This window comes from Pipistrellus kuhlii, unplaced genomic scaffold (assembly GCF_014108245.1).
Source record: "Pipistrellus kuhlii isolate mPipKuh1 unplaced genomic scaffold, mPipKuh1.p scaffold_m20_p_45, whole genome shotgun sequence".
In the NCBI taxonomy this organism is placed as follows: domain Eukaryota; kingdom Metazoa; phylum Chordata; class Mammalia; order Chiroptera; family Vespertilionidae; genus Pipistrellus; species Pipistrellus kuhlii.
Genome location: NW_023425546.1, coordinates 433,922 through 451,650, shown reverse-complemented (window position 1 = coordinate 451,650; position 17,729 = coordinate 433,922). Strand labels below are relative to the sequence as shown.

At 36.7% G+C, this 17,729-nt stretch overlaps 1 protein-coding gene across 14 annotated transcripts in view; it reads left to right on the top strand.

Moving 5' to 3' along the window:
• The window catches only part of NCOR1 (nuclear receptor corepressor 1), a 193,861-nt gene that overhangs the window by 81,799 nt on the left and 94,333 nt on the right, over positions 1-17,729 (top strand). For 10 of the 14 annotated variants that reach the window (XM_036412582.2, XM_036412584.2, XM_036412587.2 and 7 more), the window contains exons 8-15: positions 182-234; positions 566-592; positions 2,617-2,683; positions 7,276-7,448; positions 8,523-8,613; positions 13,546-13,724; positions 14,196-14,250; positions 14,899-15,000. In XM_036412582.2, the coding sequence (XP_036268475.1) occupies positions 182-234; positions 566-592; positions 2,617-2,683; positions 7,276-7,448; positions 8,523-8,613; positions 13,546-13,724; positions 14,196-14,250; positions 14,899-15,000 (747 nt within the window). The remainder of the gene's footprint in view (positions 1-181; positions 235-565; positions 593-2,616; positions 2,684-7,275; positions 7,449-8,522; positions 8,614-13,545; positions 13,725-14,195; positions 14,251-14,898; positions 15,001-17,729) is intronic. The other 4 variants (XM_036412594.2, XM_036412586.2, XM_036412585.2 and 1 more) reach the window with 2 other exon arrangements.

Genomic DNA, 17,729 nt, shown 5'->3' with positions numbered 1-17,729 from the left:
AGGAATGGCATTATAAGAGTTATTCAGGGAACCTGAAAGTCTGGAGATTTTGGTAGGGTACATATTGTGTAGACCCATTAGTACTTTATTTAGCCTTACAGTAAAATATAATTTGTTTCCTTGTCTCTTTATAGACATATGTACAACATTTTATCTATAAATATTTGATTCTATTTTATAGCCACTCTATAACCAGCCATCAGATACCAAGGTGTACCATGAGAACATCAAAACGTAAGTATTTATTGTTTAGAGTTCCACAGTTAAAGACCATATATTCTATAAAGAGATTGTTTTTATGTTATCTTCTAACATATTATTGTAATATAGTGTTGGTATATTTTAGATTTGTGTAATTTGCTGTCATTTTACTATATGTTATCTTTCTCTGGCTTCTTGGGGGTTGGGGTAACAGCTTTGAGTTTCCGAGGCCAAAAAATGAAATAAATTATTGCATAAAACTAGCTGGTTTTATAATCTGCTAGTAAAAAAGGTGGATACTTAAGATTGAAATGGCTTACCTTGAGGCTTGAATTTTTTGCCTCCTGTTTTGTCTTTTTTTCAGTGGAGTACCTGCAAGGCGCATGATGAAGTAAGATAATGAAGCTTTTTCATTTAAGACTAGTGATGACACCGTCCCCCACCAAGCCACATCTGCCATTGCAAAGTAGAAGTGCCACGGATCATTTTATCATTATTCAAAATCCTATTCTAGGGAAATCCCTTCCATGACTCTTGCTAATGACGGTATTTGTAGACCCTTCTGCCATTTAATGTCCTGGTGCCTTGGAAGCGCTCAGTCACCTCACCTGGGTGAGGAAAGCTCCAAAGTGTAGTTTGTTTAGCCTTGCTCATCCTAGATACCAGGCCTTTATGGATGCGGATTTTGGAATGAGAAAATAAGTAAAAAAGAAAACCTAATTTCTTGATCTGATTGAAGAAAAGTGGAGGCTAGATAGTTATCTTTTTTAAAAAATTATCATACTTTAAGAGAATTTTAGGTGAATTATTATTGTTTGTAACAAAAATGTGATATTTCTACTTTATATGTTTTATTAATAATGAAAAATTATAGTTATTAGTAAGTTAATAATGAGCACATTGCTATATATGTGTATATATATATATACATATATATACACACACACATATATATTTTTTTCTTTTAAAAAATTTCTTATTGAGAGTATGTGCAATACTTGACTACTTTGCAGAACTGGTGGCAGATATAATTTGCATGGTATGCATGAAAAATACTGAAAGTGAATAATTTTAACTTTTGTTAAGAAAGTGGTTCATAATTAAAGTCTTAGAAATTTTCTGTGAGATGCTACTGCAGTCTTGACACCCTTAGGTTAGGCAGAAGTCATATAAAATATGCCTTGTTTTGAATTTGCTTAGCTATTTTAACATTTTTAAAAAGAATATTGAATAAAATATAGTTGGCTATTTTTAATTATTTTCCCCCCCACAAAGCTTCAGTTAATGTCTGTGTTCTGTCTTTCCTCCCAATATTAGCTGGAGAGCAGCTCTGTCTGACGTATTTCATGTTATCTACACTGTGCTGAGCTGGTTACTGACTGACTGACTTCTTTAAATTCTTAGGAAGCATTTTTAATTATACTTATTGTTATTTGCTTTTGAGTAGCACGTAATTACAATTAGAGCAAACTGAATAGATGGTGTTGCTTCTACTGTACGTCTGAAATTCCTTGTGAAATATCATTTACTCAGCTGCATGCACCCATTATGATCATTGAGTAGCTATTCTTTCATTATTGCCATTTGCTTTGTATGAAATAGCAAATGTACATTTTAATAATTCTTTTAACCTCTTGGCTACTTTCCCATATAGCCAGCTCCTGACTGTCCATGCTTATTTGAGTGGAGCCAGTGTCACTGTTAGTCCTGAGTGGCAGATAATCCAAAAAATTACTTCTCCTTGCCTTGGCCTTGTATTTATATTTGAATAATCAGCTTGAAATCCTTTCTGGAAGTAGGTGGGGTATAAATATTTATATTTGAACCTGCATGTCATTGTTTTTGAAGGTCACAATGTTTCAAACTTAAAAAGTGAAATTATGTTAAGGTATAAGAGAAGTTTTCCTGTCTTGTCACATTGCCCTCCAATACTACTTAGAGTGGGTCTTGTCATTTCTGTGACTGAAGAAAATCTTCTATTTAAAGCAGAAATCACCTCTCTGTGTTGTTATACATTCTCATATAAGGGAGGTGAGCACCAATCCTGAGGTAGGGAGGTAACTTAAAGGCTTTTCCTTCTCTTCTACCTCCCCTTCATCAGAGAGTACAGAGATGTTTATATCGCCAAGGTTCTTAAGAACTGTGCCATTATAAATTGAAAATAATATTTATCTCATAATTGGATATAATTGAAAACGAACTATTTATATAAAATTTTGTTGTAGAATGGGAGGAATTTTAGTCAGCTCTAATTATTGCAAAAGTCTTATTTTGCAGGGTGAAAATTAAGATTAATTTTTATTACATCATATGTTCTTAAGTGATCTTTGTTTTTCAGTGTCTGTGAAAAATAAGTGAATACATTATTAAAGTATGCATTTTCTTAATGTCATACAACCATATTTTTTTTTCTAGAAACCAGGTGATGAGGAAAAAACTCATTTTATTTTTTAAAAGAAGAAATCATGCAAGAAAACAAAGGGTGAGGCCCTATCCTTGTTAACTGAAATTTGTACAGCTTTCCCATTCATGCCCGTGTAGGTATTTGCTTCCCATTATTAATGAGATGGTTCTTGATTGTATTTGAAAGAAGGTTGTTTACTTAGAAAGTAAAAATAGATGTAACTTAACTATAAATTAACTTCTAACAACCTTTTGATATCATAATTCATGTTTAATGTTATTAGTAAATTAATATTCTTGGTTGTTTATGTATAAAATTTTTATCTAGCTAACTAAAGAAAATGGTGAGTAGTTAAAAAAATATGATAAACAGGATGATCTCCATTTATTCTCTTAACCCTCAAAGAAATGTGGGTAAGTTACAGTCTGCTCATAACATATTACTGTTTTCTCATTAGGAACTGGGTCAGCTAAAAGTTAGCTTTTTCAAATTTTAGAGAGTTAGTTTTTCATATTTATTATATGACTTGCAGTCCAAAAGTTTTTTAAGTGTACTTTTCATGGAAATTAAATTACAGAAAATATAATGCCAATATTCGTATTTTCATAATACATCTGATTTTTTATAAACTTTTGTTTCATTTAAATTCAGTTGTTTAATAAGTAAGTGTTGTTCTTTAATCCACATTGGAAGTGAACTTTGTACCTTATATTTAATGACCTGACAGTTAATGAATTGCAACATTCTAGAGTTAGCAGCTTTTATTTGGAGTGTAACTTCTAATGTTCTAATTTGCCAACCTCGCCCTTTGGTCTTGAATTTTATGTGTGTTTGTATGCCAAGAACAGAAATCTGCATATATACAATCCTAAGTGACCGTAACGACCAGTTGGCTGGTCGCTATGACGCACACTGACCATCACGGGGCAGATGCTCAATGGAAGAGCTGTCCCCTCATGCCAGTGTGCTCTCACAGCCGACCTCCCGTGGCCAGCCAACCAGCTCAGAACGGCCCCAATCAGGACAGGGTGAGATGGCCACAATCAGCCTATTGCTGGCCCGGCCGAGGGACCCTGCCTGTACACAAATTTGTGCACTGGGCCTCTAGCATTAAATAAGAAATTAGCCAAAGTATTTTTTTCTTTATTCAGTAATTTTGTTGTAATTGTGGTAATTTCTAAATTTGCTATCTAGTGAAGCAAACACGGAGGCTCAGGTTTTCTTCTTATCAGTAGAGTAGCTATAAAGTTTCTGTGTTCACTGATTTGTTTAATGTTCTTTTGCTGCACATACCCATTCTACAGTGGTGAGCAAGATAGCCATATGGTTTTAGCCAAGGTATAATTGAGGATAGATAAGTCAGCAGGCAATTGCAGTACTGTGATCATATACAGATGACGGTGAGCATGTAAGAGGGACAGTTAATGCAGGTATGAATCAAGAAGAGAAGTTTCACAGGAGAACGAGTATGCCTGTAACTTGAATAGCAGAGGGAATAGCTTAAATGAAGATTTGGGAAGGGAAAGTGGATTGTGTGATGAAGATCCAGGAGGTAGAGTGGAATGTCCCAGGTTTAGAGATGGCTGGGGCTTAGACTGAGCTGGGAGTGGTGAGAAATGAGGCTGCTGGGGAAAACCAGGGCAATCCCTACACCAGAAGGTCACTCTTTGGATTAGATCCTGAGAGTATCTTTTTAGTGTTTGAACTGAGGGAGTGAAGTGTTTAGATTTGGATTTTAAGAATTTGCATCTTGCTATACTATTAAGAATGTGCCATGTGGGTACCTGAAATACCAGAGGGAGGGACCACTTTGAAAAGTATATGATTGTCTATTGGCTTGGAGATCAACGCTTCCCAGTGATACCAACAATAAGCAAGGCTTAACAACAAGACTGCACACACAGCCCACAAAGGGCTACACCAAGACTGTCCACTGCAGGTAACTGGGAATGCTGTGCTTCTGGGCTCTACCAGAACACATAGCACACAAAGCTATTCCATCAAATCAGGGAAACAACTAAAATGCAGACAAGAAGAAGGACACAAAGGAAGGAGATGGAGGAAAAGAAAAGATTGGACATTGAGTTCAAAACTACAGTTATAAGGTTATTCAACAATATCCTAAAAAAGGCTGATAAAATAAATGAGACCTATGAGGATATGAAAAGGGAGCAACTAGAAATAATAAGGGATCAACAAGAAATGAAGAAAACATTGTCTGAAATAAAAAATATTATACAAAGTTCTAAAAACAGACTGGAAGATCGCAAGAATCAAGACAAAGATTTAGAACACAAAGAGCCAGAGGACACTCCTCTGCAGAAGGGAGAAGATAAGAGAATCCAGAAAGTTGAAGATAGTGTAAGAAACCTCTGGGACAATTTCAAGCAAACCAACATCAGAATTATGGGGATTCCAGAAGAGAGAGAGCAAGATACCGAAAGAGTACTAGAAGAAATAGTGACAGAAAACTTCCCCCACCTGGGGAAAGAAATAAACTTACAAGTCCAGGAAGCCCGCAGAACCCCAAACAAAAGGAATCCAAGGAGGACTACACCAAGACATATCATAATTAAAATTCCAAGAGCAAAAGACAAAGAGAGAATATTAAAAGCAGCAAGAGAAAAGCAGGTAGTGACCTATAAAGGAGCACCCATAAGATTGTCAGCTGATTTCTCAGCAGAAACCATGCAGGCCAGACGGGAATGGCAAGAAATATTCAAGGTGATGAATAACAAGAACCTACAGCCAAAAATAATCTACCCAGCAAAGCTATCACTCAGAATCAAAGGGCAGATAAAGAGCTTCACAAATAAAAAAAAGCTAAAAGAGTTCATCACCACCAAACCAGAATTATATGAATTGCTGAAGGAGGTTATTTAGGAAGAGGAAGAAGATAAAGATAAAAATTATGATCAACAAATACGTAGCTATCAACAAGTGAATCTAAAAACCAAGGGAATTTAAAAATCTGATGAACAATATTAACTGGTGAATATAATAGAATCAGAGGTATGGAAGGGGAGTGGACTGACGATTCTCAGGGTAAAGGGGAGTGGGGGTGCGGGAAGAGACTGAACAAAAACTGTGCACCTATGGATGAGGACAATGGGGGATGGGGAAAGGACAGAGGGTAGGGTGGGAACCTGGTGAAGGGGAGCAATTGAGGGGGGGAAGAGGATCACATTTGTAATAATCTGAACAACAAAGATGTATTAAAAAAAAAAAAAGTATATGATTGTCTAACCACTATGCTGTACACCTGAAACTAATAACAAAATAATAGTGGATATAAATTATAATTGAATAACAAATTTGATTGTATAAGAGAATGCGTGGTAGACATTAGGAGTTCTTTAATCTAGATGAGGATTGATGTCAGCCTGAACTGAGGAGGTGGTGGTACAGATGGAGTAAAACAGACATGTAGGAGTGGGAAAAAATGGTTAGGAAGTTGTTGGCGTGGGATATGGAGTATGAGGAAGATAATTTTCTCTTCTCTGATGTCACTTTTTGAGATGACTAATGTTAACAGTTTTTCACAAGTCGTTCCACACTTTTTTTATTTGTGTGTCATCAGACACATACATAGTTCTGTGCAGGAGGGTTCTTCTTTTTGTGTTTTTGATACTTATAAAAGTAGATTATACATTACTCATTTTTGTAAAAGTATTCTTGATTTCATGTCATTTGCTAAGTTTTTGTAATCATAAATTACAACCAATATCTATCTTTTCTAGACTGTCAAAAATGTTTATTACATAGTATCCTATGTAATAAAAGGCTAATATGCAAATCAACCGAATGGTGAAATGACTAGTTGCTATGGTGGCACTGACCACCAAAGGGCAAACACTCAATGTAGGAACTGTCCCCTGGTGATCAGTGCGCTCCGATAGGGGGAGCACTTCTCAGCCAGAAGCTGGGCTCATGACTGGCGGGTGTAGTGGCGATGGTGGGAGCCTCTCCCACCTCCTCATTAGTGCTAAGGATGTCCAACAGCCAGCTTAGGCCCGCTCCCAGTGCAGGGAACAGGCCTAAGCTGTCAGTCAGACATCCCCTGAGGACTCCCGGACTGCAAGAGGGCGCAGGCTGGGCTGAGGAGGAACACACACACCCTCCCCGAGTGCATGAATTTTGTGCACTGGCCCTCTATTAACTTATAATAACAAAAATATGAAAGTAAGCAAAAATACCCAATAGTAGAGGAATGATTAACTTAAAAAACATCCCACCAAAATATGCTCTGTATGTCAGATTTTTCATATGCAATGCAGCTCCCATACTCTCTCCTCTTTTAGATCAAGGACAGCGCTTTTTCTTTTTTTTTAATTGATTTTTTACAGAGAGGAAGAGAAAGGGACAGAGAGCTAGAAACATCGATGAGAGAGAATCATCGATCAGCCGCCTCTTGCACACCCCCTACTGGGGATGTGCCTGCAACTAAGGTACATGCTCTTGATTGAATCGAACCCAGGACCTTTCAGTCCACAGGCTCTATCCACTGAGCCAAACAGGTTTTGGCGAGGACAGCTTTTTATTCACAGTTGAATTATAGGCCAAATGTACTTCTGACTTTACCTTAAGAACTAACATGTACTTTAAAGTATTAGGTTTAATAGAATCACAGAATTTTGTTTAATTTTTAATTTGTTATGGGTATTTAATAGGAACAAAAAATCTGCCAACGTTATGATCAACTCATGGAAGCATGGGAGAAAAAAGTGGACAGAATAGAAAATAATCCTCGGAGAAAAGCTAAAGAAAGCAAAACAAGGGAGTACTATGAAAAGCAGTTTCCAGAAATTCGAAAACAAAGAGAACAGCAAGAAAGATTTCAACGGTAAGTAGTTTGGTGTTTAATGGCTATGCTGTTTTCTTGGAATCTCACTTTTGATCTTCCACAGTATTTATTGTTATCAGATTAATCATTAAGAAAGAGTATAAAGAACTTTTGTTTTTAATATGTCTTGGTGAATTTAATATTTTTAATATTTAATAATGATGTTGAATCTAAATTTGTTAATTTTTTAAAGAAATATGTTTTTATTGATTTCAGAGAAAGGAAGGGAAAGGGAAGAAGGTTAGAAACATCAATGATGAGAGAAAAATCATTGATTGGCTGCCTCCTACTGCTCTCCACTGGGGATTGAGTTCGAAACCCAGGCATATACTCTGACTGGGAATTGAACCATGACCTCCTGATCGACACTCAGCCATTGAGCTGCATTGGCTGGACTTAAGTGAATATTTTTAAATTAATTATTCAATTCTTGAAAATACCCATTTCTTTGGAAATGATAATTAATAAGAATAGACCTGAGTATCTCGTCCCTACCAACATAGTCAAACAGTATTAAATTGGTTGCTAATTATAAAATTCTTTGATATTGGTAAAATATTTTCTGATTTGTTTTTACTTTTAGAGAACAAGTATTTTGCAAAGGCAAAAACATTAGTGTTCTGCTCTTTATTATGTCATGTAACGGTCATGTAAGCTCTTTTAATTATGATTAAGTTTTTTTTATGAGGGATGATGGTTGTGTTTTTCTTCCCTCTTTAAAAAAAATGTTTGATGTATTTTTCTAAGCCTGCTATTCTAGTCTCTGGAAGGCATGCAAAAAACTGGTATTTGAAATGGAAATGTCACCAATAACTGGTTTTCCAGAAGTTTCCCATAAATAAATAGTTCTGTCATTTGAACTTTGACATGCAACCTTTAAACCTTAATCTTGGCATTTAAATTATTACTAGTTTTATAGATGACTCAAGCAAATTAATTTAGGTTTCTTCTCTGACTTCTAGTTGATTAAAAAAGTCTTATTCAGATTAGTAATCTATTCAAAAGTAATTTAATTTATATATCTTCTTTATAAAAGGCTTTTAAATATATTTGTAATTTCTCTTTCATACTTAGAGTTGGGCAGAGGGGAGCTGGTCTTTCAGCCACTATTGCTAGAAGTGAACATGAGATTTCTGAGATTATTGACGGGCTCTCTGAGCAGGAGGTAAGAAAATAAACTGATCTAATTTAATTCATTATTCAGGAATTTTAGCCTCATTAATTTTTAATTTGCTACAGGTATTTAATAGGAACAAAAAATCTGCCAACGTTACGATCAACTCATGGAAGCATGGAAGAAAAAAGTGGACAGAATAAAAAAATAAAGGTTTATTTGTACACAAGTGAGGGAATAGTCCAAAGACTGTGATCAATCATTAGAAATTTTAAAGAAGGCAGTCACATGATCATATCAGTGTTTTACAAATACGGCTTTGGCCGCCTGGAGGTGGGGAAAGAGATGAGGAGACTATTATAAAAATAAGGACCTGAGCCAGAATAATAGCGGTAGATAATAGGAGGGAGCTGAAAGGAGAGATTATAGAAGGTAGAATGGACAGGACAAGATTTAATGGATTAAGTGTGGGGGTGAGAAAGTGACATCATGGTTTGTAGGTTAGAGAACTGAGCTGGTAGTGCCATCTCATAAAATAGCAAAAGAGCATTATTTTGCAGATGTTTGTATATTCACTTGTGGTTTCCAAAGAGTGCTCTCTAGCCTAAAAGAGAGATAGGATGTGACATTATTAAATCATTGCTGAATAAGAATACATTTCAGTCAAGAACACCGAGTCTTTGTAGCTATGTTCAGACTATGTCTGAGGCTTGTTTCAAAATCATCTACTTAATGAGTTTTGCTAGTTTTGATTTTATAACATGGCTTTTTAAAACCTCATCTCTAAATTTGAGAAGTCTTGATTATTTGAATTTGGTAGTCCCTTAAGTAATGATCAAAGACAATTATTATGTTGCTGTATATTTCAAGATTTGTGGTCATAATTCCTAGAATGATGACTAAACCAATGTTAAATTTCTTAGCTTGCTTTTTGCCTGAAACCATATAAGCCTCTATAACTAATCAGTTGAGGTGATTTCAAACTAATGTCTGCTGCAAACAGTACTTTGGTGTTCAAACTGATTGAGAGTACCTCATAAAGTTACAGACTTTCTAAGGACTTGTAAGGTAATATCTTCCCTAAGGGAAAAGTTTAGGGGAAGACCTAGCCTTTTACTGAGATTAATACTTATAACTTTGGTAAAAGTTTTTTCTTGGCATTTTGTCCTTATAAACTAAAGTTAAACCTTGGGAAAAGAAATTTTATAGACATGAAGAGTTTCAGTTAAATTGCTAAGGATAATAGTCTTAAAATTTTAATGGAAAGATTATGTAAGATTAGCAAGAAGCATTTAATTCCTAAGTGAGTTTAGTTACTTTAAAATCAGTGATCCTAAAATTTGGTACCTGTTTTAATTTTCTGTTCATTGTTCTCTAAAATGATGCCACGGTTTGTTGTCTAAAGTGGTGTTAAGACTTTAAAAAATGTGACTAAATAGAATTAATATGCCTCATAAGGTCATTATTATATCAATGAACTTGACATAACTTTTTATCCTCTATATCTAAAAATTTCATTTGAAATGCCAGCTTTTAAGTAAAGAACTCTTTTTAAATTGTGGATTATAAAACAAATAATATGTATGCTTTCTGACTCTTTAATTCGCTGAATGGATATTTATTAGATATATAAATAATTACTATATGTTAGACGTTATGGTATGCACTACTATTGGAATGGAAGATTCAACATAGCTAAGATGGCCATATTACTTAAACAATATACAGATTTAATGCAATCCCCATCAAAACCCTAGTCATTTTAAAAATAAATTAAAAAAGCAAAAATATTATCAGATTTGTATGGAATCCCAAAGATCCCGAATAACCAAAATAGTTTGGAGAAAAAAGAACTAAGCTGGAGGTATCACACTATCTGACTTCAAATTATATTATACTATAGAGCTACGATAACCAAAATAGAATGGTGTTTGCAGAAAAACAGACACACAGACCAGTGGAACAGAATTGAGAGCCCAGAAATAAAATCACATGTATATATGGACAAATAATTTTTGACAAAGGAGCCAAAAAACACAATGGAGAAAAGAAAGCCTCTTCAATAAATGGTGCTGGGAAAATTCGAAAGCTACATGCAGAAGAATAAAACTAGATTACAGTTTTTCTCCATCTAAAAAACTAATTCAAAATGGGTCAAAGATCTAAATATAAGACCCGAAACAACAAATGGCATAGAAGAAAACATAGGTGCTAATCTTATGGATCTTGGTCATAGAGAATATTTTATGAATTTAATTCTGAAGGTAAAGGAAGTAAAGGAAAAAATAAACTAATGGGACTATATCGAACTAAAAAGCTTTTGCACAGCAAAAGAACCTGCCAACAAACAAAAAGGCAACCAACTGAATGGGAGATAAGGGGTTAAAATCCAAAATCTACAAAGAACTTATAAAATTCAACACCAACAATCAATCTAATTAAAAAATAGTCAGTGGGCCTGAACAGATACCTCTCCTGAGAAGACATACAAAAGGCCAACAGATATATGAAGAGATGTTCAATTTCAATAGCTATTAGGGAAATATAAATCAAAACGACAATACCACCTCATACCTGTTAGAATTTTATTATCAATAAGACAGGTATTAAGTGTTGGGAAAAACAGTGTGGCGGTTCCTCAAAAAATTAAGAGTAGAGTTAACATGTAATTCAGCAATCCTTCTCCTGGATACCTACCTGTAAAACTCAAAAACCAATAGATAGAGCGTCAGTCTGGGGACTGAAAGGTCCCAGGTTCGATTCTGGTCAAGGGCATGTACCTTGGTTGCGGGCACATCCCCAGAAGGGGGTGTGTAGGAGGCAGCTGATCGACGTTTCTCCGTCATTGATGTTTCTGACTATCTCTCCCCCTTTCTCACTAAAAAAATCAATAAAATATATTTAAAAACACAAAAAAACTAAAAAACAATTATTCATAAAGCTCTATGGACCTCTATGTTCATTGCAGCATTATTCACAGTGGCCAAGGCATAAAGACAACCAAAGTGTCCTTCCATGGAGGACTGGATAAGAAGATGTAGTACATATATGCTATAGAATACTAGTCAGCCATAAGAAAAGACAAAATATTGCCATTTGTGACAACATGGATGGATCTTGGGAATATTATGCTAAGTGAATAAGTCAGAAAAGCTAAGAACCATATGATTTCACTCGTGGGAAAAACTGAAATTCAAAGACATGGACGACAGTCTAATGGTTACAGAAGGAAGGGGGTGGTGGGGGATAAAGGTGCGACATATATGGTGACGGAAGATGATTTGACTTTGCGTGGTGGATACACTATGCAATATACAGATGATGTATCATAGCAATGTACACTTGAAACATGTATGACTCTGTTAATCAATTTCACCCCTGAAAATAACTTAAAACCTTTTATCAACTTGTAGTAATAGATTATAACAAATATTAGAGGCCTGGTGCACAGATTCATGCACTGGTAGGGCCCTTTGCTTGGCCTGCAGGTCCGGGCTGAAACCAGCTCTCTGACAACTCCTGATGGGTTCCGGATTGTGAAAGGGGGCAGGCCAGGCCAAGGGACCCCACTGGTTCACAATTGGGGCCAGGGAGAGACCACAGGAGGACTCCAGTGCATGTCTGGTCTGTTTCAATTGGCCAGGCCCCAGCAGCAAGCTAACCTACTGGTCGAGCATCTGCCTCCTGATGGTCAGTGTGCATCATAGTGACTGGTCGAATGGTCCAATGAATGGTCAGACACTTAGCAATTAGGCTTTTATTATACTAGAGGCCTGGTGCACGAAATTCATGCACAGAGGTGGGGGTTGTCTCTCAGCCCAGCCTGCACCCTCTCCAATCTGGGACCCCTCTCACAATCCAGGACTGCTGGCTTCCAGCTGCTCACCTGCCTGCCTCCCTGATTGCCCCTAACCACTTCTGCATGCCAGTATGATCACCCCTAATCACTCCCCTGCTAGCCTGATTGATGTCTAACTGCTCCCCTGCCAGCCTCTTTGCCCCCAACCTCACTCCTCTGCTGGCCTGGTCACCCCTAACTGCCCTCCCCTGCAGGCTTGATCACCCCCAACTGCCCTCCCTTGCAGGCCTGGTCCCTCCCATCTGCCTTCCCCTGCTGGCCATCTTGTGTCCACATGAGGGCAGGATCTTTGACCACATGGTGGCAGCCATCTTGTATGTTGGAGTGATGGTCAATCTACATATTATTTTATTAGGTAGGATAGAGGCCTGGTGCATGGGTGGGGGGCCAGCTGGTTTGCTGGTGTCCTGGATCAGGGTGGGGGTTCTCTTGGGGCATGGGGCATGGGGTGTGTGGCGTGGGGCGGCCTGGGCGAGGGTCCTGTGGTTGTTTGCAGGCCAGCCACGCCCCCCTGGTGACCCAAGCAGAGGCCCTGGTATCTGGAATTTATTTGTCTTCTACAATTGAAACTTTGTAGCCTGGAGTGAAGGCCTGAGCCATCCAGGGCTGTAAAAGCTTGGCTTCCTCCATTGCCTAGGCCAACCCTAGCCTCCTGCTCTTCCAGCTCCGTGGCTGTTGCCATTTCTGTTGGAATTTTTTACCTTCTATAATTGAAACTTTGCACCCTTGAGTGGAGGCCTTGGCCAGCCAGGGTGTGAGGAAAGCTTGGCTTCCTTCATTGCCAGGGAAACCCAAGCCTCCCTCCTGCTCTCTGTGGTTGCAGCCATCTTGGTTGGGGTTAATTTGCATACTCAACTCTGATTGGCTGGTGGGCATAATGGAGTGGTGTTAATTTGCATATTATTCTTTTATTATATAGGATATGTATACTCTATCATTCATTGAATTGTTACTTGTTGGATATTTGAGTAATTACTACATGTGAGATGTTATGGTGTATTATTGTGATTGAACTACATATTGAACTACAGTGTGGGTTTTTGTTTTTGTTTTAGTATAAAGACAGTCTGTGACTCTCTTTACATTTTATTTTATGTAAACTGCTTTTTTTTTTCCTCCCCCAGAATAATGAGAAACAAATGCGGCAGCTCTCTGTGATTCCACCTATGATGTTTGATGCAGAACAAAGACGGGTCAAGTTCATTAACATGAATGGGCTTATGGAGGACCCCATGAAGGTTTATAAAGACAGGCAGTTTATGAATGTTTGGACTGACCATGAGAAGGAGATCTTTAAGGACAAGTAATTTAAATTTAAATTATTATCTACTAGAAGCTTACATATTATAGTTAGTAAAAAAAAACACTTAGCCCCCCCTTTTGGCATTTGAATTGATGCTGCAAAGTAGAGAATATATTTGAGGTGATCTTCCCATAAGTTTATAGGTGGATATATAGGTAACAGATAAGAACTGGGGTTATGTAGTCAGGTTAAGAGAGGTACCCAAACATGGGTGGTATCTGAATCATCTGGGCTGCTTTTTAAAAGTACAGATTTCTGTGCTCTGTCATAGACCACTCCAGTCATTTCCTGGTGGATGGCACACAGGAACTTGTGCTCTTTAAGATTCCAGTTGTTCCTCAGCTTGGCAGCTAGGAACCACTGGGATTTTGTTGGTACATATTTCTATTCTCGAGGTTTGCACCTCCCTCCCCTGCTTTTGAGTTGTTAAAATATTTGTGTGTGTGTGTGTTGTGTGTTTTTTTTACTCAGGTTTATCCAGCATCCAAAAAACTTTGGACTAATTGCATCCTACTTGGAAAGAAAGGTGAGCAATGATTGGCATTGAAAATGTTTATAGGTTTTTGATGGTCGCTACTTTGAAATTTTATGCTCTAATACCCAAAAAATAGTGAATGGCATCTGATTTTTGCAAAGGATTTGCTACAGAAAAGATTTTCATGTGACTAATATAGTGATATTTATAATTATATGCTTACAAATCACAGAACATGGCTAATGAAAATAACCTGATGTGTTTTTCTAAAAACACATAGATTACAATTTTTTTTAACCTCATTAAATTTCTAATTAAAATATCATGGTCCTAATTTTTCCTGATTTTTTTTTACAGTGGGTTGAATATATTGTTTTGTGGAAAAATATTTAAAGAAACAATTTGAATGTTTGCAAATATGCAATAAGAATAGGAATTTAGTTCCTGATTAATAAGAAAGTTGTTGAATGTTTCTGGTAGTTCCTAGTTTTTTTTGTTGTTTTTTTTTTAATGTAATTTGGATTGCCTATTAAAGTAATATACATAATATGTACATTTTTAGAGCCCAACTATGTCATGTGTGTTTCACCTCAATTTATACTTTGAGAAAACCAGAGATTCTCCTAGAAAGTGTTACTTGATTTAAAAAAAAAAAATTATTTAATTGGATCCTCAAAAATATTTCTTTTTTACTTACAGAGTGTTCCTGATTGTGTTTTATATTACTACTTAACCAAGAAAAATGAAAACTATAAAGCCTTAGTTAGAAGGAATTATGGAAAACGTAGAGGAAGAAACCAGGTGTGTATCAATACTGTATGGAAGATGTTTCAGGGTTGGTGTAAACAGGAAGATGAAATTGTTATAATAGGAGCTTTGTACTTAATAATCTGTACATTGGGGATTGGCGTTCCTATTGAATTAGGATATTATGAACATGTTTTGAAGTTAAACTATATATTTTTAAGTGTTGTATTTTTCATTTTGAATGTATTTAAGTTTCTAGTATGAGAGACTTATTCATTAATGAGAAAAGTTTTATACTTCCTTGTCACCTAAATTATGCATCAGTGTTAACAGAAATAATGTATATAATTAAATTTGAGACCCTTAACACCTTACTTACTATATCATCTTTACCAATCCATTGTTTGAGGAAGAGACAGATAGGTAAGAGAGAGAAATATAGCATGGTAACCAGAGTAGTGGATTTAATTTCATTTTTGGAGTTTAGATAGTTTAAATCTTAAAAAGCATTTGAGCCCTGGCTGATGTGCCTCAGTTGGTTGGGTTTTATCTTGTGCATGAAAGATTGCCGGTTCGATTCCCATGTGCCCCTATCCCGCTGGTAGAGGGCATTTAGGAGGCAGTTGACTGATGTTTCTCTCCTCACTCTTCCTCTGTCTTAAAAAATCAATTGGGGGAAGAAAAAAAAAATCTTAAAATAAATAAATGCCTCAAAGAAAGTACTTTACCTAAAAAGATAGTTTTTAATACAATGTATATGTTTTCACAGTTACTTCTTCAAAAATACCCACACCTGTCACAGCTCATGTGTGCTTTACCAGTGGGACTATTGGGAGAATGCAATCACCTGTTATCCTCCACCCCTAGATACAAGTCACACATTGAATTGTCTGCATGAACTTGGACAGCTGCTGATTGCTCACTAGCATTCCTAAATTTCTTATGGTTTCTGTGCACAGCTACTCTTTCTTCTCTTGGTCTCTTTGGTCACCAGAAACAGGTTGACACAGTTTTTTCATTATTTATAGTCATAATTTTGTGTTTTCTGGGTCACTTTTTCTTATATAATAGAACACTACCTCATAAGATGTAATTACATATTCTTCAAAACTTATTTCTTGGTCAAAAAAGTATTGGGAATGTTTCCTAAGTTAACTGTGTGATGTGCTGCTAGAGGTTGAGTCAGCTGAGATGACCTTGATGTATATTTTCAGTGAATTGGTGAGGGAGTCAGAAATAAGATTATAGTGAACTGAAGGGAATATAGAAGGTGTGGAAGTGGCAATAGTATAAGTGTAGTTTTGTTTGTAAGATTTGCTCATAAAATAAAACAGAAATGGGTGGCAGGGCTGATGGGGTTAAGAAGGGAGGAAAGAGTATGCTTGTACATCAATGGGACTGAGAGTGTGGAAACAAAGAGATAGATGCTTGTAAAGACTTATAAATTGAATGGCAGCAAATTGAATGTTGGTAGTGAGATAGGAAACTGTCCCACCAAAGGAGTCAGGGCTTTCCCCCTGCTTCCTACCGGCAAAGTGGAACCAAGGTCCTTTTGCAAGAAGTGCTTGAGCCCATCTACATTTTCAACTAGTTTCAGCTACAAATTTTTTAAAATAGCTTTATTTCTAACTACAAACTAGTATTTATAACACTAATTTTATATTTAGAAATTTTATATGTTACTGTGTACTTTTTTTCAATCCCAGGTAATGTAAAGGGATAAATTGATGTTTAATATTCCTTATCAATGCTGGATTAGCAGTGTCTTGCTTGTGATAAAGGGGAAAGCTCTAGTGACAGGAGTGTCTCTGTTAACTCAGAAACATTTGTCTTCTAAAGTTATTGGGGTACCACTTCACTCTCTGTGGCTCACTTGCCTTTGTAGGTCTTAGCCATATTAGTGTTTCCCTCTGCACATTCTTGTTCTATGTGATAGCACCCTTAGCATATCACCGAGTGCATTTGCAGAACTGAGATTTTCCATATGTATCATCATCTTGACCCAACCCTTAGGATGCTTGCCCCTAAGTAGGTTCAGTTTGGGTTTAGTCAGCCTTCCAACATTCTAGTCCCGCTCACAATCACTTGTAGGTTACCTTGAAGATTTTCCTTCTAGTTCTGTAGGTTTTTGGTTGTTTCACTGGAAATTTGTGGAAGGAGGGGGTTAAATAATGGACTTATACCACCATCTCAGCTAAAAGAATCTTATCTCTGTTTCTTAATTACTTGTGTACTTCATTTTATTTGTGTCAAAATAGATAGACAGCTTTTCAGAAATTAGGTGGTATTAGTTTAATATAGAACAAAATGAGCCCTAGCCGTTTGGTTCAGTGATTAGTGGTTTAGCCCATGGCCTGAAAGATCACTGGTTCGATTTCTGATCAAGGGCAAAGTATAACCCCCCCCCCCCTGGTTTGTAGGTTTGATCTCTAGCCTGATCAGGACTTGTGTGGGAGGCAATCAATCGGTGTGTCACTGTCACAGGGGTGTTTCTCTCTTTGTCTCTCCCCTTCCCCTCTCTCTAAAAATAAAAATAGCCGAAACCGGTTTGGCTCAGTGGTAGAGCATTGGTCTGTGGACTGAAAGGTCCCAGGTTCGATTCCGGTCAAGGGCATGTACATTGGTTGCAGGCACATCCCCAGTAGGGGGTGTGTAGGAGGCAGCTGGTCGATGTTTCTCTCTCATCGATGTTTTTGGCTCTCTATCTCTCTCCCTTCCTCTCTATAAAAAATAAATAAATAAAAATAAAAATAAAAATAAATGGATAAAATATTCTCAGGTGA